The sequence below is a fragment of the Neodiprion pinetum genome, chromosome 5 (genome assembly GCF_021155775.2).
Source record: "Neodiprion pinetum isolate iyNeoPine1 chromosome 5, iyNeoPine1.2, whole genome shotgun sequence".
Taxonomy (NCBI): Eukaryota; Metazoa; Arthropoda; class Insecta; order Hymenoptera; family Diprionidae; genus Neodiprion; species Neodiprion pinetum.
The window spans coordinates 16,977,102-17,003,115 of record NC_060236.1 but is presented as its reverse complement, the minus strand read 5'-3'; the positions used below and the strand labels follow the sequence as shown (position 1 = coordinate 17,003,115).

The 26,014-nt window shown below is 37.0% G+C and overlaps 1 protein-coding gene across 1 annotated transcript in view; it reads left to right on the top strand.

The window, feature by feature from the left end:
* MESR6 (misexpression suppressor of ras 6) overlaps window positions 1-26,014 on the top strand; it is a 524,406-nt gene that overhangs the window by 193,021 nt on the left and 305,371 nt on the right. The window contains exon 4 of the mRNA XM_069136504.1: window positions 11,061-11,255. Coding sequence (XP_068992605.1) covers window positions 11,061-11,255 — 195 coding nt within the window. The remainder of the gene's footprint in view (window positions 1-11,060; window positions 11,256-26,014) is intronic.

The following is a 26,014-nucleotide window of genomic DNA, read 5'->3' as shown; positions in this document are numbered from 1 at the left end:
CACCTATGTATTATATATAATATACACCTATAATGGCAGGCTGTGGGATCAGCGCTGGTTCGTTAATAATTAAGAGACCAAGTGTCGAAAGCCGAGTGTATGTGCATGGAGGAGAATAATTGTCGCGAGCTAACCGGGGGTTCAGACAGCCGGCCAGCTGCAATTAAGACGATCATTGCCGCATGCAAATCGATGCATTGTTTTTGCCCGTCCGTTGTTGTGGAACGTGGCGCGATGTCTGGTATGGTTCGTTGTTTTTTTTTTTTTTATTTATTTATTTTTTTCGCCTTCTTTACGTCCTTTTTATTTTTGCTCTCCTCTCTACTTCTTTTTATCGTTTAACGCACCGATACAACGAACGTACCTCCAACGAGCCGAACGAGTCAAGAAACATTACAGCTAACCAGCCGGCAACAGCTATTCTACATATATTTATATACAAATATATATTTATTACCTATAAATATAATATTTTCGCGCTCGTGAAATTACGAAAAAGGATTAAAAAATCACCGGATGAACAGAAAAGCTCGGCTCTTTTGCGACAGGCGAGAATAATTGATCGCAATTCTAGTCCTCGATAGCTCGTTTTATAGCTTGTTCGATGTTCAAATTCGAGGGATCGGGGCAAATTGTAGTGAGAAAAAAATTTGGAAGCGATATGAACGGTTTGGTATAAACGATAAAAATTATTGGAATAATCGAGTGAAATGTTTTGAAATTAATTATATTTAAATAAGACATCGTAAATTACAGTTAATTGAAAACGAAAGATTGTGTATAAAATTCTAAGAAAACGTCTAGATAATATTGAGAATTATGAATTTTTTCAAAGTTCTGGCCACCGCCATTTTTTAGTCTAAAGTCAAGAGGTAGTTCAAAACATTCTGTCGTGTCTCTATCCGATAGTCGATTATCTTCCAAATCAATTCAGCCGTTTGTTCGAAATTCAGGCTGCATGTAACCGATATTGGTTGACGTTTCAAAAATCTTGTAAAAGGTTTCGACCAAGTGCTTTATACACCCAATGTCACTGAAATTTACTGTACCACTGTAAAATGAGGGATACTATTGTCAATGAAATAATCATATAACTGCACATTTGGCTGTTAATTGGTATTTTCGTAGATAAGGTTTGGACGTAAGAGTTGCACCAAAAATATCGGTTAAAAAGATTAAGACATACACTATAAAACAGGATATTCATTGATACTGCACACCTGCAAATTCATATCTATAGGCAGGGCGGGGTTCTAGTTACGAATTTGAAAAATTCCGAAAGCACCTAATTCCAAATTATTTGTCGGCGAAACTTGACGTAAGGAAATCAAACTTTTACGAAACAACAAAGTTTCGAATGTTCGGAAACCTGACAGCTTAAAGTTCCGAAATTCAAGATTCCGAAAATTAAAGTTGCGATAGCGCAAAGTTCCAAAAAGTAAAGTTCGGATAGAGGAAAATTCCGAAAATTAAAATATACTCACACAGTGTAGTTTACTCAACGGGTTGGTGTATAGAATCAAAAAAAACCGAAAATCAGAATGATCAAAATTCCGAACGTAAAATACGAAAAATCCAAAACAAAGAAAGATCGTAGTGGTGAAATTTTACCAAGCCAAAAATTCACAGAACTGAAAACCCTCGATAATTCGGAATCTCGATCTCTTATATTTCAAATTTCCTCATTTTTGCATTTTCGCAACTTTGACTTGTCGGAGATCTGCCCTTTCGGAATTTTGAGCGTCAGATTTCGAACCATTCGAAACTTTAACGTTTCCTCAAAGTTTTATTTCTTTACTTTGAGTCTTACCGCTAAAAAAAGAATCGAAATTCGGCGCTTTCGGAACTTTTCAAATTCGGAATTTCAACCTAGCCTCCTTGCAGGTTCGTCAATAATAATCGTTCAGCCTGAACGAGTACAATTTTTCCGAAGATTCTCAATAACAATGCAGCCGCGTCAAAAAAAAAAAAAAACCGATTCAACAAACGATAGAACGAAAATGTCTCCGAGCAACGTAAAATAATTTGGGAGCGAAATGAAAGTCAGGAGAGAGGCGACGCGACTCGAATGACGCAGGTAAGGATATCGAACCTCTAACCGGAAAGGGAAGCTCCTAGGGAATTCTCTAATAATTCTATTCTTATCATCTCGATGACAAGGTGGAATTGACAAGCGGATACATAATGCAACGTGAGGTTGCCACCGAGAGACATGCCGAGGAGACCGGATGCGAGCTATGCGTTTCATGAGTTTCATGCGTTTCATACGCTCGCGCACCGGATGCGCCCACACCGAACCTGCATACTGATCCATCGACATCTCGTAACTTCAGCCCGTCACGATCTGATGGATCTGACTCAATTTTTGAGCCGAGGTTTGAAGAACGAGTCAATATAGCGGCGCTAAAAATTGGATCGAGGCGAAAATGTAGAAAGAAAAGAAAAACAAAGGGTCGGGGTCACGATATTGAGTTTTAACCACACAACGAATAACGTTACACCAAGAGAAATTTTTAGTTCCGGTTACCGCTCAGTCCTTGACTATTTTCATTTTTTACCACAATCGAAAAATATAATTGTAGGTACGATATGAAAATTGGTTTTCTTTCTTCTTTCGAAAAGTCCTTCTTTCTCATTACGATCACTGTTGCTAGATTTTCTTGTAACTGTTGCGAAAATTTAATGCTTGTGGAACGATAAATTAATGTCAAAGCCTCATTTAACTAAAAAAGTAGAGTAAACCGAAGAAACTGATTTTGCGTTGCAATTACGAAAAAAGGATCGACGATAGCGCAAAATGGTTACGCGTACCTCGTTTTTCGTATTACCAACAATATTTAAACAGTTCTTTCTTTTAACGATAACTGTTTTACTGAATTTTTCTAGTCACTGTAACAAATGAAATTTTTCTCAGTGTATTTTTAACTTTTTTTTACCTGTTCCCGCAACGGGAGGAAAAAACGTCCCAATCTTGTAAATACCATCTCTCGGGTACATCGTAAAGTCAAGGGCCTCATGGGGTCTATATTTATTTGTTTTTAACAAAGAATCACGTAGGCCAAAAATTTTTTGCGTGTGTTCCAAAAAACGTTGCGACAAAAAATCAGTAAGCGGAACACGAAAAGGTAAGCCGTTCTTTTGTGGTGCGAAGCTTAAATTCGCGTGGGGTGTTTCTTTTTTTCACCTTCTCTTACCATTCTAAGCTTAACACAATAACCTTAGTAACAGCGTGTTAGAAGGTAGTAAATTCACAATTGACATTTGAAATTTCTATGAAACAGATTTTGGCGATTTTTAAAACTCAATATCGCCACCTTTTTATTTTTCAATCGTACTACATTTTTACCTTGACTCGGAAATATTTCGATCATTTCGAAATGAACTCGTATTCTACAAATATTGTGATTCTAGATATTACAGATTGATACCCGAAAGACTTCTGCTTGATCAGTTATAATACATCATTTCTATGGCTGTGAGAATTTTGAGTTAAACGTAGGGTGATTTCATTTGAAAAAATAAAATCATTTATCATTCCCTCTCAAAAATAGTGCTAAGCTAAATAAAATGTGTCAGTACATGTTGTAAAATAACTGAGTTTCCCTGTTGATCCGACTAGTTTTACGAGTTATTTCCGATGAATAATGGTCACACAGTGCACGATTCACCTTGTAAATTTGAGGTAAAAATCCTATGCTTCGGAAGAATCTTTATAATTCGGAAAAACTGATGCTCAGACCATTTTCTGGTTCAGCAAAAATAAGAAAAAAAATTTGTCCGGTAGTCGTGTTCAACATTCTGAGTTTAGTTCATAAAAATTGGATAATTCTCTCCTCAAACAAGATTCTGAAGTAAAAGATTTTGGCGTCTATTTTTATTGTAATTAAAATTTTAACAAACATATTGATTATATTGTTCCGAAAGCTGCGAAACAAATTAACTTTATTAAACGTTTTTCTAAAAGATTTAGTAAAGGACAAATTTTTAGAACACTTCATAGTTTATTCATTTATCCAATTTTCATTTACTGGTCTATTATTTGGAAACGTCGTACATATACAAACATTTACAAACTTGAAAAGTTAAAAAACTTATTTTTGCGTTTTGCAGCTTTTAAGACTGGCAATCCAATACATTTTACTGATCATCATTACTCCAATATTTCTTCAAATCTTCAAATACCCTCTGTTTGTTCAGCAATTTAAACAATTGATCTAACTTTTACGTATAAAATTCTCAGCAACGTGATTGATTGTCCCGAATTACTGTCTAGGTTTCGTTCTTTTGTTCCAAACAGAATTTTACGATACAACAATAACTATTTCTCCCTAAACCTGAACAGCAATTCTTACTCCGTGATTGACCGTCTATCATCGTAACGTAACGAGAATGGAAATAGGTTTGATCCTTACAACACTAGTTTTTATACCATAAAAAACCTCTCTAGAGCTTTATTCAAGTACGAATAGTTGTTTGTTTGAAAACTGTACTACACCATTATGCCACTCAATACTTTACACATGTAGTACCTACATCCCGTTAATCTCTAGTAAATAAATAAACAAATAGAAGTATCATCCCAACCTGAAACGGTCTAGTTTGCATGTAATATAAAAAATTCAAACGGAGCAATAATGTTTTCGGGAAAATTTAGTGCAGAGGTGAGTAACAGCTCGGCGTTGCATCAGCAGCAACAGATGGACATCCCAGCCACAGCAGCGTCGCATTGTTCTAAAAGAATTTGATTGGAACGAAATCGAGCAAAGCCTCGACCCCTGCAAGCTTCGAACATAATAGAACGACGGAGTGACACGTGTGCCGCAGCGGCTCTCGCGGTGTTAATTAAAACAATGCTTGACTGGTGTAAACCGCGACACCAATGCCAGGGCAAACCAACCCAGAAGCTCGCATATGGTCTCGCCGCAATTCATTGACTTCGGCACAATAAAACGCCAGCCGTGCCAACTTGCGATTATTTTTTCGACGCTGGTGTTTTTTTTTTTTTTTATTTATTTTTTTTTTTTTTGAGTATTCGGATTCTTAGCAAGCGTGGGGATTCGAGATACGTGCAAAAAATTGCTCCAATCAACGTCCGAATGAACCGGACGAACCGAGATGTTCAAGATATGTTCGCAAGCTTCATCGTGAAGTCGTAGATCGCAACGAATCGTATACATTAAAAAAAAAAATGTTTCAATTTGTTTCACTGGGAGAAATTTTTAGTTTCGGTTACGGCTCGGTCCTCAACTATTTTCATTTTTTACCACAATCGGAAAATATAGTTCTGGGTACGAACAGTTTTTTTAACGATACCTGTTTTACTGAATTTTTCTAGTTACTATAACGGATGAAATTTTTCTCAGTGTTGAAACCAATGAATTCTGTCTGATCACAGACCTCATACAAAAGAAAATTTTGGCGTGAGCGAGGAAGTGTTGTTGAATTTATTTGAAATTTGTGTCGAGCAGATGAATATTTGTTTCACAAAAGTGAATTTTGCAACAGGTTCCTGTGAGTGAATTTATTTTTTCCTGGTGCAGTTTTCAAATCCGATTAGTTGACTGTAGTTTCTAAAATTCGTAAAAATCGATCAGCTTATTTTACCGTTTGCATTTTTCATAACGACGAATAATTCTTACAATAAAATAGGAACTGGATTAAAGAGCGGAATTTCATTACAATCATCGTAGGACTCAGCGATAATTTCCAAATGCTGATGTCGCCTTTTCTAACGAAGATATGACTAATGAAAGCATCAACAATTCTTCTAGTACAGTAAAAATTGGTCCAGATCAATAACGACCCGATGTGAACAAGAAAATTAATTTTGCGGTAGTTGAAACACTGTCGATATCACAGAAAATTTTGCGTTTTTTTTTTTTTTTCTCCGACGACTAATTCGCTTGGTTGCTACTGATAATTTGTAAATTACAGCAAGAATTCAGAACACAAATTTCCATTGTAAAATCAAATTCCGAGCAAAAAAACCATGTGTATAATAGATTACCAAAAATATACTTCAGTTTTTCAAATTTTGAATGCAAGAGTTTTACATGGGGTAGACTAAAAATGACAATATCCTAAAAGAATATTGGTACTCATTTTTGAGTTTGGAAATTTACTTTTCTTTTCTTATAAACGATCGAAAAAAAAAATCGTCAAAACTACTTCACTCTTAAGTGAATTACGGAAAAAGAGGCAGAAAAATTTACGATCTGAAGAAATAGTTAAAAAATGATTGATTGATTCAAGTCTATCATTTCTCACAGCATCGAGTACTGAATCAATTTTTGGGAGCGCAAACTGTCGGAAAAAAATAATTTCCTTCCAAAAATTTACGGTCAACTGATTTTCCGATAGCGAATGAAACTCTTGGAACAATTAATAACAACCATAACGAGTTTCGGTCTCTCCCCATGACTGTGCCAACCGTTAAATCGCGATCAGAGCATGCAGGAATGATGGCATCTGCATTATACGGGTCGCGCATAAGTCGGTTTCGAATTAGTCGCGTGACTCGACCGGAAACAGTCGTTTGCTCGTCACCGTCAAGGGGTTACATCCATAAAAGAGACCCGGCTTCCTCTACGAGCCAAAGAAGAGAGAGAGAGAGAGAGAGAGAGAGAGAGAGAGAGAGACAAAAGCAAAAAAAGCGACAGAAAAAAAATTTTAAATTGAAAGAAACGAGATGAAAAAAATCTCCCGCGATTCGTATCGGACGCACGAACCGCGCCGCAGGGACGGAACGTGCGGATGGGGTTCGGTTTTTTTTTTTTTTTTTTTTTCCTCCTCATACAAACGCGCGAGATGATGACGCCTGACTCCACAGCTGTCCCACTGCCAGAGTGATGTCATCGTGGAAATTAGGCCACTGTCCAAAGATCTTACATAATGCATATTACGCGACGCATCGGAAGTCGTATATATTCTCGTAATAATTATAGGCTTGAAATGGCGTTCAGCAAATTCATCGTCGCGAAATGTTCACTGGAGGCTAATTTTTTTTTTTCACGTTTAAACGTTACTTCGTTTATAGATTTGCCACGAAACTTTTTATCGCATAAATTCTATCTTTGATTGTACATTTTTTTTTAGCCTAAACTGAACGAATTGAAACAATTTGGCGAATACGATTTTCACGAGATTCCGCGAAACGTGGGAAAGTCGTGGGGATTTGTGATTTTTTCAAATTTTTCGTAGAAAACGATGGAATGTTACGAGAAATTGCGATTATTGCCAATTATCAGCAAAAAAATCCGAAAATTATGTAGGTACCCCGAAAAGTTGTAATTGAAATTTCCTGAATTTTTGTTAAAGAGTATCTACCGAACTTCTACAAAAAGTCATGATGATGTCAACAGTCTTTTGTGCCGGAAAAATAAGAAAATCCACTGGCCGTAAAAACGGGAAATAAAATTCTGTGAGCTCTTGTAGAATCGTTTAACGAATTTTTTCAAAACTCGATTATATTATATTGGCTCTAGTTTTTATATTATCGTAGTATTAAGTAAGGAGGGGGATGGTTTCTAATATAATTATAATTTTATTCGCAAATTCTTCGTTGTCAAACACCAAAATTCACAGAAAATATAAGCCCAACAATAAAAAAATTTCTTGTGTTAAGCTATGTAGCATTTTTTTGATAAGCTTTAGATATCAGAAAAAAAAAATTCATATTAACGTTGGTTTTTTGAGTCATACGTGAAAATGCCGATGAAATACATAACTGGGGCCAATTTTGAAAGACTTACTCCTAGGTTCATTGACATCAAATCTTACTAAGGCCACTTAATTTCTCGCAATACAGAAAATACAATAAAAAAAATCTCATACCTCTCTCAAGTGAATTATATCTCTTATTGTCATCCTGCTCACTCACTCCAGTTCTTTATCACTAATTCACGGATCCTACGTCAATGATCCAACATCTATCACTATCTCTCTAACCAGATGAAAAAAAAATCAACATCTTGAAACCAGAGAAAAAATTTTTGTACAAAATTTCGTAGGAAAATGTTATTTTTTGGCAGTGTCAATTTCATCTCGGTGAAATAAAGTAGATAAAAATTTCTACAATCTCGAGCAAAAAATCATGTCCATTTGAAAAATCATTACTATGCGAAAAATGATCGCCAAAAAATGAACCATTAAATCAGTCATCGATGAAAAACAATTAAATTTGGCAAACAATTTTATTATAAAATTAAAATCTTTTTTTTGTTTTTCGAAATAGTACTTTTCACTTCTAGAGCTTAAATGTTTACACTCGAGTGCTCGGCGTGATTGCACGAGGATGTAAATCGTTACGCTCGTGATGCAAACTAGCTCTTTTCGTATCAAGGGTGTGAAGTTTTATTCCCGTGATGCGAATAATATTTCTCTTCCTACGTAGGCGTTGAATGTGGATTTTATGATCCGGGCATGGGGATAAAGTTCCGTTTTCGGACTACTAGGACAAAAAATTTTTTTTGCTGTAAGTAGGCGTAAATCATGATTTTACGATCCATGTTGAGGGTGTAAAATCCCGTTTTACACATACGTATGGCAAAAAACTCTTTTTCACACCCATGGCTGGAGAGTAAGATTTTCAAAGCCTCCGGAGCGTGCGTAAAATGCCCCATTTCCGAACAGTAAAGTGAAATGACTCTGGCGCAAGCGCTTGGCCGAAATTCTCAATTTCACACACTAGGACTTTCCTGGCGCACGCGTGCTTTCCGATTACTTAATTTTACACGCCGTCTTTATACACCCCCTGTGACGTCATTGAGCTGATTGTAAGTCCAACCCGAAGTTAGATTTTATAAAACTAGGCTTGTACCTCTGGACGTCTTCATTACCCTTGATCTACTTCCTCAAAATTGTTAGATTACATTCGTTTGCTTCTCAAATCAAACTCTTCTCCATAAGCGTTATAAAAAAAAAAAAACTATCGTGTGTCATGTGTGTGGATGGGCAATTCCTGACTCGTATTTTTACAACGCTCGCCTTGGCTCATACTGCAAACTTCGCACTCATCAAAAGTCGTCCATTTTCCGCACTCGTAACACAATGTACTATTAATCACGTGCACAAGCAGTAATAGCGAAGAAAAAATTTTCCACGACTTGATACTGAGTTATGGATTTCTCATGTATCATATGTACCCAGCAATAGCTGGTCGAGTTGAAAACGTACGAGAGTTAAAAAGAGGGGAACAAAAAAAAAAAAAAAAAAAACCTCCATAAGAAATATTTTCTGTTACGTTGGAAAAAATTCATGAACGAAGAATGCAAAAAGAGACGATCCAAAAGAAAAATACCTGACAAAACAAAAAAAGTAACGGAACTGCACGGACTGAGGCGACAAAGCCGATGTACAAATCAACGCGTTGCATACAAACAGGTATTCCGTCTCTATGTAAATCCGTTTCTCGCTTGGGTTATATAGGTGTATGATATATATATATGTATCATTTGTGCAGAGAATTGTGCAGGCAGTCAGTGGCAATCGCGATATAAAAATCCAGCATGCAGCATGTATATAATATATACATATACGTTGTATGCGAGTATACTGATGATATAAAACTGAATCGGGGTAATTTTTTTTCTGCGCATCCGATGTACGCATACGTATACATATACATTATGCATACATGTATTTATCGTTGTATTATCGTTGTTGTTGTTGTTATCATTTTTATTATTATTATCATTATTGCCCCCCCCCCCCCCCCCGCCTTTTCTATTTCTATTTCTTTGTTTTCAATCCCTCCGTTTGCCGTTCGCCGCCCCTCTCTCAGTATTTCATTGTAAATGCGCATGCAAATTGTTGATCCCTGGTTTAAGCCAAGGGAACCTTAGTGTATGTGTGTGTGTGTGTGTGTACGTATATGCACATGTACCCAGGTATAGGTATATCACTTGGTACATACATACCGCGGATTAATTTAAGCGCAGTCATTGTTTTTTGCCAGTTATACCGATAGCAAATAAAAGAGAGTACGGTGCGAAGTAAAAAAATAAAAAAAAAAAAACAAGAGAGGCAAAAACCCACGTGGAAATCCTCGTCACGCTTCTCTGGTACGTTTGCTCTCACATACATACTCGTATATTATACGCGCTGCTGTACGGAACTTTACATTTGCGTGTGCAAAAAATTAGTCGACCAACGGCTTTTCCAACGGGGGGCGATTCAGCTTTGGCCCGGTATAAATTTCACCCCCGTAAACAAAAAGAATTAATAAGAAGAAAAAGAATAACAGCGGTATAATATGAATATTATTACCAATGGAGAAAACACGCCCGAAAGAATGCATCCGATTTTTTTATTCTTTCTTTTTCTTTTCAATTCTCGTTCGAATATAAGCACATGAGATTTTATCATTTTATTGAGACGATTCGTTCGATAACAAAAGTCAAATTTCACTCGTAGCTAATAATTTTCCCGACCTAAGTTATGATTAAAGAGAAAAGAAACTCCTTCAAAAAAAAAGGATAGAAAACTTGCGTTAAAACCGAGTGTTTTATCACATATATTTGACTTCTGCATACGCATTGATTGTTTGAAAATAACGTAAAATTTGAATATTCGAAATAATATCAGATTCTTATATTCTTTGCCTTAGTCAATATTAATATTTCTCGATTTTTACGGCGCAATATTTAACGAGACACGAACCAAGCAGACTTGAGCAAAAAATATTTCAATGTGGCCTCGTAAGTTTTCACCCTTAATTACCGCATAAATCAAAAAACAGACTATACTACTTCAAGAAAAATAAGATTTTCCCTAGAACCAATTTGACCGAAAATTTAAATTCATTAATATTTTCCAAAAGGTTTCCCAACTCGGCGATTATTTTTGGCCAAAGTATAGTCCTGAAATGTTACCGAACTAACCTTTTTCGGGATTTTTCGAGCTTTCATAATATTGCCGATCTGAAGCTTTTGATTAAACTCGGTTTCGAAAACAGATGCGGCTAAGAAATCACGAGTTAAAAAAATAAAAAATAACTACCCGAAACGATAAATTGTGTATTGAAGAGCGATGAAAATGATCGCATGATAAATTCTTTTCAGAAAGACGATTTTCCAGCGATCACCGCGTCTCTCCGTCGTTACCTTCCGGAAAGCGATACCCCGCTGATTCTTGACGTCGATCTGGATTTCTTCAGTACGAAAAATCCGTTCCGAGATCTCTACGAACGTGCTGGCTTGTATGATCGTCTGGCACCGCTTTACGCCTTTGATCGCCCCCATACGTCCGATCCTCAGGTGAGTCGATTCCTATATGTTACGTGCATCACGCATGCAAAGGTGCTTCGTAATGACGAAAACAGAGAGGGTTGAAAAAGAACGGGAAACTGCATGGATTTTTACATAATACGAGGATATTTGTGCAGCACAAAATTACATGATACAACTATTTCTCTGCTTGTTTGAATTGATTGCAATCTAATGATTAATCCATTAAATTATGCCACTTATTTACGTTAGGCGCCCGAAATGTTCGTCTCATTCAACTTTATTGATACAATCGGCATTTAAAAAGTACACAAGCAACAGGAAGTCGAATTTTGGTGAAGGTCACATTCGCATATGGACTTGGAGGGTTTCGTGTAGAATTGCAAACGCCTGCATTGATCGACGTTTTTTTCTTTTTTTTCGCTTCAAAATTTTATGAGACACAGTGCTTATCCGATTTCCGGATTCCCAATTTTTACTACCATTATTGACAAAAAACACAATTTTAATATTGATTTTTCAATTTGCAGCGAATACGAGATATATGAAATCCAGTATTTTACTCTTTTACTGTCATCACTACAGTATTAAAAGTGAAACGGTTGGCTGTCGTTCAAAATTTTCTCGATATAAATAAAAAAAAAAAAAAAACGTCAGTCACTGTATTATACAAGCTGAGTCAGTAAATTCACAAAAAATAGTAGAAAACAATTTTTTTCCTCAAATATGCATAATGCTTCAAATTTTTGGTTGTGTCAAGGACTCTAAAAGATATAGAAATCCATTATGAGTAACGTCACCGTGTTACGAGAATTTTCTAGCCTATGAGTTAAGTATATCAACAAACTATGACAACGTTTGTAAAGTATGAGGTATTTTAAAGTCGACCAGCATACCTCTAAAAAAAAAAAAACTCTCATAGATATAGATCCTTTCTTTCAAATCTTTGATATTTTTATGTTTTTTGCAAACAAATGCTCATTCGGAGAAATCCCGAAACACGGATTCTTTTACTTCGGCACAAGAGTGTGTATAAATTTTTTCGTCACAATCGTAATGCGAGTTGTCATAAATCAGTCCACGCTAAACTCGCACAATGAAGAGGTTAACGCAAGCTTTGCGTTGTCCTTACAATTCACTGTGGCACTGGTCAGGAAAAACCGGAAATTCGCAAAAAAAGTTGACAAATTTCATGGCGGTATCGAACAATTGCAATACTTCCTCTACGAAGAAGCAAAATTCGAAAAATTATTGTTTTCTCTCCATTCCTGACCACTAAGTAGGTACATTGCAAACATATTCAACGCCTATTGATTCGGACATTTATTTATTAGATACTCGAATTATAAATACTGGATTGGATTCTACTCAGTGGAGAGACAGACAGGGAATGTTTTCGACCATTTATATTGACCATCGCGTGCATATAATGCAAAGAATAATTAAATGATGAACAATGCTCGACTCGATCGCAACGTGTCGCATATTATACATAGGTATATATATATATATATATATGCATATATAGTTGGACATTATGATGCAGCGTGCATATCGGCCGCGCATAATGTAGGGGATCCGCTTTGCAGAAGGGCGCATGTGTGCGCGGGTCACGCGGCGGGAGATTCGAGGGTAATAATAGCCTCGCATTGTCTACGAAAACGGCCTCGGAACATCCGGAATGAAAAGTACGACACGGGAAACGAGGGACGGGCGCTTAGATGCAAACCGGGAACCGAGCGGGTATTTAGCCGGGCTTTTCAACCCCTTGATCGTCATCTGGCTCGCGCCTAACTCCAAGTATGCGCAGGTATCTCTATACCTGATGGCGAATAAATCATCCCGTGTCGAGTGTGTGCAAACAGTCCAGTGGAAATCGTCGCTGCCTCTGGCTGCGCGGAGTTTGAAACTCTGAGCTTTTTTGATGTATACGAAACTTCGAATATCAGCAAAGTTTCGCGAAGCAAAAGTTTTCCTTCTTGTTTCGATGTATTCAGTATGTTTCAAGATATTGATTCAAATCGTGTATAAAATTGGTGTTTTTGAAGAACTCCTTGCGTCAACGCTTTTCACTAAGAAAAATTTGAATATAGTTAAACTATGAGACCAGCTTGCAAAAATAAATTAAAATGATGGCGAAAAATGTTATTGAGATATTGAAACATGGTGTAAAAAATGGTTTGAATATATATATATACAATTTCGACAAAACTTTTATCAATCAGGACAAAATATTACGAAAGTTTTTTCATGTAATACCTATTTTAATATTTAATTCGAATAGGTAGGAAAATACTTTTCTTATGAAACTTTAGGGATAGTCAAAATTTCATGTCCGTCTTAAAAGTTTGGAATTTTACTGACTTGTCTTCTTATTGGGGACTCGTTTTCTCACAAGTAACGGAAATTTTGTTTTGAGTGTAACAAAAGGAAATACTCAAATTATTAAACAAATTATTATTACATCTAGATATCGATTTCTGGTTCCAGATTATTTTGGAATAGTTAAAAATCCAATAGATCGTACGATTGTATTTCAGGATGGCTTATTGTGCTGAAAAGACTATTCTATACAACTCTACCAAGACATTTTTCGTTCATGGCTGTCGTATCGGTAAATATTCAATTTTTCAAGATTGCACTCATACTAATTTTGATTTTAATAACACAGCAATATCGAACTTACTAAATACACAAAAAATACTTGGTTCCAACAAAATCAGCCAAATTTATTTATTTTAAAGCGATTTCAAATGAAAAATCGATATACAAGTTCTTGTTGATAACTTTGGTTTCTTTTTTTTTTTTTTTTACAAATATTTAGGAAAATCGTCGTATCTTATTAGTACAAAAATTCAATAAATTCTCAAGATTCGATTATGTCGTAATTAAATAATTGGAAATGTATTGAATTTTGACTCAACACCCCGGTAAAATTCACCAATAAAATATCCAAGAAAACGAATAGTGAACATTTTTTGGTCAAAGTAGGGAAACTGATTTTCATTTCGTATCCAAAATTTATATTTTCCGCCGTATTGCAATACATGAAAACAGTTAGGTACTTTGTACAGTAACAAAACTAGAAGTTTCTATTGACACTGTAATTATTTAATTCTCATCGCAATTCCCCGATTTATTTTCCTGTTCTTTATCATGTTCTTAGCCAGTCTTCTTGATAATTATCTCAATAATAAAACGTAGTATGGTCAAATCCTTCAGGCCCTTTCACCGTGTTCGTTGATGAGAAGATTTCTCATCTTTCGTACGTCAATTCATCTTCATCACGCTCATAAACGGATAGGTTTCCTTTTTTCTTTCCGCGTGATTTCTATGACCGTATCCACTTAGCAAGTTATTTTTTCACTTCCTAAACCCGTATTCATCTCTGCTCACCTCTCTAATTCTCTCGATCTCGCCATTCTCTTCAGCTTCCTCGTCGAAAAATAATCCATAACATGTCAACGATGTTCGTTATAGCAAAAAAATTTCTATTCCTGGTTTCTTGACCCTCCCTTCTTTCGTTTGCCGTTACTTCCAGCTAATTTTCTTACAAGCTAACCATTCTACCTATATCAGATTCACTATTCAAAGTCATAGAATTGGACCATCGATAAAAGCCACTCCCTGATCATTTCTTTAAAGACACGATTTATTTTCCAGTTCGAAAGAAATACCGAACCATCTTACAGAAAAATGGCATGAACTCGTGAATCTACAAGAGAATTAATAAGCTGTACGAAGATTGTTAGGTTCTCAGTAAGACTCTGAAAGGGGCAAGTGAGCCGTGTGCCTGGGTCACGTGTGCGAATGCTTCCGGTTCATAGCTCGGCCATTTTTCTCTCGGAACGGTGACCCGACCCGTAGACTCGGGCTTCTCACGCTCATCTGCATAGACGGGTGATTTCTGCACCCGGACTCGGGGAAGCACTCGAAGCCGCGGAAGCGACCCCCCGTCACTTTTCCTGAATCAACCACCGTCGATTTCAACGGAGAAATTAATACCGGCGAGGCATGCAAATCGGCGTTAAATGCCCCGCAACGCGACTCACGGTGCCCGTAAGGATGCATCCTGGGACGTACAGTCGGGTGAAAAAAATTTCTTAAGAATTGGGTCGTTTGCCTGACGTTGATGTGTTTTGAGTTGGTAAAATATTGTCGGATGAAGGTTTCTATTTTTTTTTTTTTTTCCTATCACTTCGTTATTTAAATAACTTGCAAGCTGTCGGAACTAATCGTCTCACAACTAAGAGAAGCCGCGTCGGTTAAAGCAAAAAATTTAAAAATCCGTTAATCCATTCTCGTGATGTCGTCATTTTCGTTTGTTTTTTGCTGTTCTTATTGTCATAACTCAGAAACTACCAAACCGATCAAATCCAAAATTTAATCGCTTCCGAGCTCACGAGAGAAGTGTCGATTTGGACCAAGATCAAGATCCGTTGATCAATTTTTGGGATAACATAATTTTTATTTCTCTTTCAATTTTGTGACTTAAATAACTCGGAAACTTTCGGGCCACTTGTATAATCTATAATCTGATCCATTCTAGCAAAACCCCCCGGTGATTGAGGCTGAAATCATATAAATTCATTGATTCGTTCTTGACATATCGTCGAACAAAGGCTGATCACACACACACACACACACCTGGACGTTTTTCCAAAAATGGTCGTCAGTGATTTTCTGCCCCCTAAAACGTCAGGATCTAGTGAAAACTCATCTTTTCAATCTAGGAGCAATTCTAATAATTTTCCTTGCAATCCCTCAACTTTTTTTCCGATAAAAAAAACGTGGAAAGTTCAACGACAGCTCATTTTCTAGTCGTGAATGAATTTCTCACAAATCGCCTGGTTAGATTACAGATATCAATAATTTACTTCCACTGCTGAATCGTAAATTTATCATTTGTAGGTGGACTTTAACGATTGTACACGTGAGACTTTTTTTCGTGACTGAACAGCTCGAGAAAAAAATCGATCCCAGATGACTTGAAGAGACAAAATTTCGCGCGCAAATTAGAATAAGTCGCTATCCGATTTTGAAAAAAAAAATTTATCACTCAGACCCCCTAGGAATACTTTTGCATAAAAAAACCAGAAGTGCCAGAACTGTCGGGTTGGTCACACTGAGAAAAATTTCATTTGTCATAGTCACTAGAAAAATTCAGCAAAACAGGTATCGTTAAAAAAACTGCTTAAATATTGTTGAAATGACGAAAAACGAGGTAGGCATAACCATTTTGCGGTATCGTCGATCCTTTTTTGGCGATTGCAACGCAAAATCAGTTTGTTCGGTTTACTATACTCTTTAGTTAAATAAGCTTTAACATAAATTTATTGTTGCACAAGCATTGAATTTTCGCAACAGTTACAAGAAAATATAGCAACAGTGATCGTAATGAGAAAGAACAGTAACGGATACTAGACTTTCCGGTAAGAGCTAGAAAACTAATTTTCATTTTGTACCTAGAACTACATTTTTCGATCGTGGTAAAAAATGAAAATAGTTGAGAACTGAGCGGTAACTGGAAGTAAAAATGTCTCTCGGTGCAGCGTTCAACGAGATTTTTCTCATCGCGCTTAACTCGCCGTGAGCAAAAAGCGGGAGAAAAAAAAAAACACCCTTGAATACGAACCGCATGCGCGGTATGTAAATTTGGAAAAAGGCCGGCTACCCGAAGACCCCCGTTATATACGCCTCTAAAAATCGAGTACAATCGGCCGAGCGCCCGTCAACTTTCCTTGCCGGCTACCTGTCCTGGTCCTGAGAACTCGTTTTCGCATTTGAATCATTTGAGATATTTAAATGACGCTTCGTGCCTAGCCGCCGCCGCGGCTTCAATGCATCGGTGCATACGCTTAAATGTCACAAATGCACTCTCCGCGAAGAAGGAAGCTGCAGGCTGCCGCAGAAATCTTCCCAACCGGGCATCGACTCACCTCTGAATAAGTAATTGTGAGAAAATACGTTGCCTTCTGTGCGCATTGAGAAAAAAAAAAAAAAATTATGCAAGTTCTCTTACGGTTGATGGAAAATTCCAGAGAAATTGGCATCGTTGAAATCACAGTTTGGACATGATTGGAATCACAAGAAAATAAGGTGAAGGCGATTTATTTACCGCATCGCATTTTCGGTATTATTACGGTATTACATCTTCTAGTTATTGCAAAATTGAATCTGCCTCTTCGGTTAGGTAAATTTTTTACGATCGAATATGCCTTGATATTAGTTTCATTCTTGCACCGACGTCAAATATCAACGCGACCAAAAATAACCGTAAAACATACTCGATGTCGTCGTTACAGCTACAGACTTGATTCTCATTTTTTACCCAGAACTGTGCATAGGTTTTTTCATTTTTATGAAAAATTTAAACAGTTGAGGACTGCGTGGGAACATTCATCAACAACCTAGATATCTGTGCCCTGAAAATCAGCAAAAAAATTTTAACCACGCGATGCGAAGTCTTGAACTAGGTATATGAATAATTTTATCAATAAAGGAAAAGACCTAAGCGACAGGAAACCGCGCCATTAAACGTAATTAGCATCGAAGCAGACTGAGAAATAACGGGGAAAACCACCAGCGTTATCGTGGTTTTATTAATTGAGCATAAATTAACGCTCTTTTTACATATAACGTGTGTATATATAATATATATACATGTAATAGCAAAGTAGCATAGTGGCTTTGTTTCACTGCGCGGGGATGCATAATTAATTTTATATTCCTTTTTTTTTTGCACCGTGCGTCGTTTTACATTTATAAAGGAGTTTGGTTGGCGGGTTGAAGATTAACAATAAAGTTTTTTTAACACTTTTTTAATGAAAGTGTTGAACACTGAGTATTCATGAAATTATTGGATTAGTGAGCTACGATAACCTTTTTGAAAGTAGGAAAATATAAAATACCGAAGCAATGCTTGCTTTATTTTAAATCGTTTTGAAATTTATTAAAAATCCAGGAGATACGTTCCATTTTATTCTACGACGGCTAATTTTGTTCAGAAAACTATTTTTTACGGAGTCATTGAGATACAAATTTACTTTACTTCAGTAGTCGATTCAATACTGCCATTTGTTGATCAGATTCAGCATCGGTAGAATTTTATAAAATTGAATACTCAATGAACCCTGTCAAAATGACGAATAGAACAGTTTTGGTGAATTTGTAGAGAATAGTCGTGTGAATAAATAGTATAAAATTCAACGAATCAGATACATTTTCAACAATTTGTAAATGATTTCAAATTTTTTTTATTACAATTCCGAAATAATCAATTTGTTTTTTTTTTTTTTCAACGAATCCTCACATCTTATGAGTGAGCATGAATTTGATGAATACTCAATTTGCGTACTACGTTATAAAGAAATTGCCAAAAGGCATCGATTTTCAACCCACAGACTCCTTTAAGCGAAGGATCGACAATAAAGAAAGAGAGAGAGAGAGAAATAGGAAGAAAATGGCCGTATAGAAAGCGTGGAAAGAGTTGGCACGGGAAACAAACGACGAGGAATAAAATACACACAATAAAATGTGGGGACGTGACACGAAAGAGGCGTGCTTGCTGCGGGGGGTGGGGGGTGGCGAACGATAGGAGAGAGGAAACTGCCTTGCAGACGAGCAACGCCGCCGCGAAACCACCCCCGTAAACAAATCCAATTTATTCCAAATTCTGGCACGTCAATGGCCGCCATGCCGTTACCACTTTTTTTTTTCCCCACGCTTCGCCTCGTCTCGCTCCTTTCCGGTGCTACATCAGCGTCGTAGAAAATTCGTATCACTTCGACATTGGCTCAAAGAAGAAGAAAGATAAAGAACAACCGGCTGTAGGCTGGCCGTGAGCCATTTTTCGAATTTTCCGCATTCACGTTTCGGGTTCCGAGTTCACGGAAAAAAAAAAAAAAAAAGAAGAATAATATCCAATTCGAATTTCGAACTGCTGTAACGATTTATGGATTCCCGCCTAGAGTCAGAACAACGACTGAAAGGAATTGGACTCGTAGTGTCTCTCTCTCTCTCTCTCTCTCTCTCTCTCTCTCTCTCTCTCTCTCTCTCTCTCTCTCTCTCTCTCTCTCTCTCTCTCTCTCTCGCTCTCTGCTAACACCTCTGAGAAACATTACATAGTGAATCGTTCCTCGGTACAAAGTCTTGTCGAATTTTCAAAGCAAATAAGAACTATAACAATTTTATAACGTAAAGTGCGTTTGAAAAAGTATGAGAACAATCGGCAAATAAAATGTGAAGTGATAGATTGAAACGAATCTCAGTACTCTTCGAAAACATAAAATACGTCACGAACATTGTCGAGTGATCTATAGCCATTGAAGATCGCAAACCGAAGAGCATCGCAAGATTTATCCGGATAAGTTGCAACCAGCAAAACGAATTTCAACTTAGATGTAATGAAAGGAGCGGGAGATTTGTTTATGTAAATGAAAAACAGCAGAGACGAGTCAGAGTGACGAAAGACGAGATATATTGATATATGCGATTAAACTTGAATAGAAACGATTTGCACGTACAATTTTAAGTGTAGACGCATTTTTTTTTTTTTTGAACTGATGATTGATATTTCCATATGAGCGAATGATTGAAGGAATGACCGGATGAATTCCCACACAATGTTATGCTGTAAAAATGATTTGAAGCTCGAAAGGGTCACATAAATAAATTCTATACAGTCGTTCATTTTTCCCGTGTGATTAATGTTTAGAGAATTCATATATAAAGAAACAAAAATCAGATACATGTATGTATATAAATGTATAAAAAAAATGTTGCACTACAGATTCAGATTCGTGATCAACGACTTAAAAGTCCTCAGGTACCAAGTTATCTAAAAATATGACGATTTCTTTTCATATCAACCATTCTAATAGATCCACCGTTACAAATTTTGGAAGTCTGACCTTGGATTCGTTATCGGTGACCCAAAAAACTTCCGTCTCCTAAGTTCTACTAAAATGGGAAAATTTTTAGATTTATTTTCCACCGTATTGGATTCGCCATTTCGTATTTCGCAAATTTTACCTCAGACTCGTGATCAGTCACCTAACAAACCTTCGATCACAGCAATTTCCATAGAAATCCAAATGTCTTTAGTTCTTCTCAAGCACATTGAGTAAACCACAGTTAATTTTTGCAAATCTGACCTTAGATTCATGATTAACGACCCAAAAGACCTTACGGTACCAATTTTCTTTCCAACCCATCAATCCAACAGCAGTCGGCTAGCATATCGACGTCCCATCTTCTTTGGAAACCTTGATACATGTAAAATGAAAGTAAAAAAATACTTTTTTCATCGGAGATTTGAAAACAAGAACAGGATACCAGATATCGAGTTAAACGTCAGCTTCGCTCCAAATGAAACAACAAGCCCCACGAGTTCAAGAAAAAACCTGACGTGATGTCATTTTTTCGATTAATTATTTTTCTCGGTTTCAGTGAGTAAAAATCTGTGAGAAACAGCATAAAAAAAAAAACCTATGCAGTTTTTCACACCAAACTTTCCGGTAGTTCGAACAGTGTTCAAAACGTTATCGCAACGGCACCGGATCTTTTATTTAAATATGAAAAATGAAATTCATCCCCGTAACGTAGCGACACGAGGTCCTCTTTAAGAAAATCGTGCATTTCTAAAGAACGCGAGTCGTTAAATATGTAATTGAGTCCGGGAGCCGGTGGTTGCTCCCCTTGTATTTATCGATCTAATTGTCGAAGGTCTTAATTGCGGGGGATGCCGTCGGCCTTGAGACGCCCGCGCCGTTTTACCCCGGTATGTATATAATACGTTACGTAAACGGCGCGACTTCCGTGAGGGAAGGTAATTACGTAACTGACCTGCCCCACCGGCAACGAGCTTCTTCTTCTTCTTCTTCTTCTTCTTCACTCGCCGCCCACGCTTCTTTTTTTCACCTCAATGAAATCAACTCGGGAAACAAAATTATCATCCCCATTAAGGGGGTGCAAAATCGCGAACAGGGCTGCGGATTCGTTTTTCTCGAGGACCGTGGTCGTGGTTTGGAAAGACTTTTTGCCAAGGCTGACATTTTTTTCTTCACATATTTTTTTGTTTTTTTTTATTTTTTCGAAACACGTCGACTCCAATTATGGAATCTGAAATCGACCTGCGGATGAATTTCGAATCGAAGAAATAACATTTGCAAATAAGAACTTGAAATTTTCTTTGCCCGTTGACACTATCGGAGCGGAATTTTTGCGGATGGGAAAATCTTCCGCGTGGTCAAAGAAACACGCATTTTAAATCAGTTTGACGGTTCGTATAATCTATGATATCGTGAATTCCGAAAAAAGTTAGCAAATTGTAACACAATCAAATCATCGACAGATTTCAATCAATTTAAAAACGTCTGTTGATTATTATTTTTTGTGAACAACATTGAACCAGATAGGTTACCGTTAGTACAAAAAATGTCACCAGATATCACTGAACGACTTAATTCACTATTAGTGAATCATGTTTTCAAAATCATTCACATTTTATTTCACGTCTCTTTGGCGTTCCGCAATGTATGTATGATATTTTCGATATCAACGGCCATCAAATTTTTTGTATTTTATCACAATGACAGATTTTCTTTCGAGGCAGAATTATTTTTTCAAGGTCATACTGATCCACGATTACTTCGCTAACTTAAACTTTAGGTTGAACAATTTCATAGATTATTTTGCCCAACCTTTTGTGCTTTTTTCCTGACAGCAAAGGAGTCGACGAAATATAAATCTACGTTGTTGTCATTATGATCGTTGATTGTTTACACGCATAAATTCCGTGCCTCTCGTAACAAATTTGATTCTATACCCATTTAAGCATATCGATGTTCAAAAATTCTGTCGATATTTCGAACTAAGTAAAAAAAAAAAATGAAGTGATATCTATTTTGTATCAACCTTTCAGACCTGACGTTAACTTTCTGATTTTCAACCCTCGTTTTAATATTTAACAACCATCGATTCGTGTAACATGAAATGATTCTGTAGCCTATAGGCTGGATTATCGCAACGAGTGTTTGTACGATTATCAGAGGTGAGTATAATAATTGATTAAAATCAGGAACGAAGCGCTATAAAGCCTACCAGCGATTTGATAATAATTAAATAAGGCTCATTGTCAGTTGCGCTTTGAAAGCTTTACGTATTCGATGGTAAAAATAATTGAAATTCCGAAACGATGCCCCGGAAACTCGTACGGGTTAACAATTTGCGCGGCTAGGAAGGACGGGATGAAATTTTTTTTGCTTCTTGGAGACCAAAAAAAAAAAAAAATACGAATATACACGCAAAAAAGGGTAGGAGATGATACGGGGAAGAAAAACGGACTCCAGTGTCTCCGTTACTCCCGACAGGAACAGGAACGAAGGGACGAGCGCCTCCATCTAACCGTCCAGATATGAACCAACGATTCGTTGCAGTTTCCCGATAAGCCGCAGTCCGTCGCTGTGACGAAACAAACGACTCGCGACGCCGACGCGACGCCGGCGCAACGCGTCCAATATGGCCGAGAATCGTTATCCTGCTACGCGCAGACTCCTGCAGACACGCATGGGAACCTCGAAGGATGGCGAGGGCCTGCGCCCTGACACTCTTACAATTATGTACGGCCGCGTAACAATCGAAGGATCATCCGATCGTCCGCTACAAGGGATGGAAATTGGGTCTTTGCATTTAGACAAAAAAATAAAAAATCATTCCTACGTGTGTTTGACGCAGAGCAATACGTAACGGCTGGGTCGTATACCTTATGCATTTTTTTGTTTACTTACTTTGAACAGAATTATTTTGGGTGTTATAGCCAATCGAATTTCACTGATTTCGTAACGATGGTGTCAGTGACGTAATATTGTCGTACTTTTAAACCTGCTGTATTTTCGAAATTTTTTTTGTAATCGATTGGAGGAAAAAGTTTTACCTCAATATTTTTAGTTTCTCTGCTTAACCCCTTGTAGCCCCTTGTGACATTTCTCTAACAAACTAAATAAGATCCTACAAAGTCCATACGGAAGGTATTAATGACAAGTCCTTAAATGCTATTTATTTTGAAATTTATGATGTTGGGCTACAAGGGGTTGATATGTACATCATATTTTCATCATCCTGACCAAATTACTTAAAAGTATCTGACCCTGCTTTGACAATGTTTTTTTTTTCTCTTCTTTTCCTTCTTTTCAAGCAAATTGTTAAAATGTCGTAAAATGACGCCCATTGAATTGAGATTATCCCATTTACATTCTGTTTTCAACTAACCGCAAAATAATACGAAATATATTTGAATCAAGAAAAAATAATACATATTATCTTTTTTATACGGAACGTGATAGATCCACCGTATTGGATCCGTGATGCTGAATCGCAACCCAAGGAACCCCCGTGTACAAAATTTTATCGAAATCAGTTCGTTAGATTTAAATTGTCCACGAAAGGGTTAAATGGGGAAATCCCATTAAAGTTAAAGTTAAAGTTGGGATAAAAATTTGAAAAAATTAGGAAAATATTTTCTGGGTGAGCCAATCGAAATTCCATAATGACATTTCTCAAGGACTACCCTAGTGCACATATATGCGTCTGTTGTATTGCGAGTCGCAAAAAAGATAAGCGGCTCGACTTCCGGGTGAAGGAGCGGAAAAGGGAGTTTCGAAAGTTGAAAGAGGGTGAAACGAGGCGGGGGTTGTTATATACATACGAAACCCCTCCGCCTGCAGCACACGCACGGATCTATTACAGACATCGCAGGAATAAGCGGGAAATGCAAATGACGGGAGAGCTATTTAATGGCGCTCGGTTGGTTTTACGGCGTCTCTTTACTCTTCGCTGCAGCGCTGCTCGCATGCAATACAGGAAACCAACGGAAATTCATAAACATATCCATGCACCCCGCGTCGATCGATCGATCTATAAACCGCGAGGATCAAACACCCCGGCTAATCGTGCCTCCCTTACATTACCGATCGTAATACGCAGTTTTCTTGAACTATGAAATGGATGCGATGATGTATAGGTCATTCCGCGCGGACTCGATTTACGCTTAACCCTTTTAGTCGCAGTGGGATGCACAGCGTTCCACCTAAAAAATGTCCACGTCTTGTTAGCCTCATCATAGTTTATTTGTAACTTCAAATGATCTTTGTTACTTCGTATGACTATTAAAATATGGAAAATGCTCATTTTTCCCACGTTGTATTAGACTCACGCACATACACAATTAATCGAATTGGGATTAATACTAAGCCACTCTTTTAGAAGGATATGAAAATTGTGACTTCAGATTTGTAATCAGCGACCTCAAAAACCCCCGAGTTACAAGATTCGGTCAGATTCATTCTATTTTGATAATTTTTTCCATTATACATCCGCCATATTGAGATCCGCCATCTTGGGTTCAGAAATGACCAGATTCTCACTTCAGATTCGTGATCAGCGACCCCGAAAACCCCCGAGTAACAAATTTCGGCCATAAATATTCCAATTTTGATGTTTTTTCGATTTTATATCCGCCATATTGGGGTCTGCCATATTGGATTTAGTAATGACCAGATTCTCACTTCAGATTCGTCATCAGTGACCCCAAAAACCCCCGAGTCACAAGTTTCCGCCATAATCATCCAATTTTGATATGTTTTTTCGATTTTACATCCGCCATCTTGGATTCAGAAATGATCAAATTCCGACTTCAGATTCGTGTCAGTGACCTCAAAAACCACAGAGTAACAATATTCAGGCCATAATATTGAGTTGAAAAATGTGTGACTGAAAGGGTTAACTTGGTCTCTGTATTTATTTGTACCGTTGTCCCAACGATTGGGGATGAATCGGTCAATTTGAATGAAAATATAGAATGAGAGATGCTGTTTTTTTCTATTCATTGAACACTTTGTTCTCTCCGCAACTTTTACTACAGACGATCTTCCCACATTATTTTTTCTCTCGACAGTTTTGTTTAATAAACTTCGGGGTGGGTCCGTCTATTTAAAAACTTTTTAGTAATCTGAGACGTTTTGGGCCGGGTAACGATATCTAATTTAAACCATTTTTTGGAACAGAATTCAGTTCTTATTTGGTAGAGCTAAAACCTGCTGTGTAAATATCTCGAAAGTCTTACCAAATACGGATTTGTACAAAAACTGCAATATGAGTATCATTTTTTATTTTTTGCCTCAAATCAAATCAAATTTTTATCACCCAGTAACCACAAATGTACTTTCTGAAGTGAAAAATTAGTAAAAAAAGAGCGTGAAATGATTCATTTTTGCACTACTTATTTCAACGATTTTGAGAAGGTTTCTGTATCAATGTAAAAAAAATTAAATTCCTTGATTTAAACCTTTATTTAAGGGGTTACATACACCTGGGACGGCTAAAACTAGGGTTATGTTGAAGAGTTTTTTTCGTGTATATAACTAAATTTTAATAAAAAACCATAACATACTTTTTGAAGTATGACGTTTTCTCTACGTTGTGTGAAAATTTGATCGAAAAATTTCAAGCGGTCAAAAAGTTGGTCATTTTTCTGGGACGTGTTCACGCGAAAAAAATAAACTACACCAGGTATCGAAAAAACGGCTCGACAAGTACGAGATTATTTTCTGAAACATAACTGTGCAAAACCAGATCCCGATCGGTCCAGTAGTTGCGAATATATTTCTGGTACCGATTTCGAAAACACTGTTTGGAGAAAAACGCGTTTAAAGTTTTGAGTACAGTTTACACTGACAATGAAATAACCGGTTTATTTCAAATTTAAATGAAATCGTCATTTTCCGGGCTAA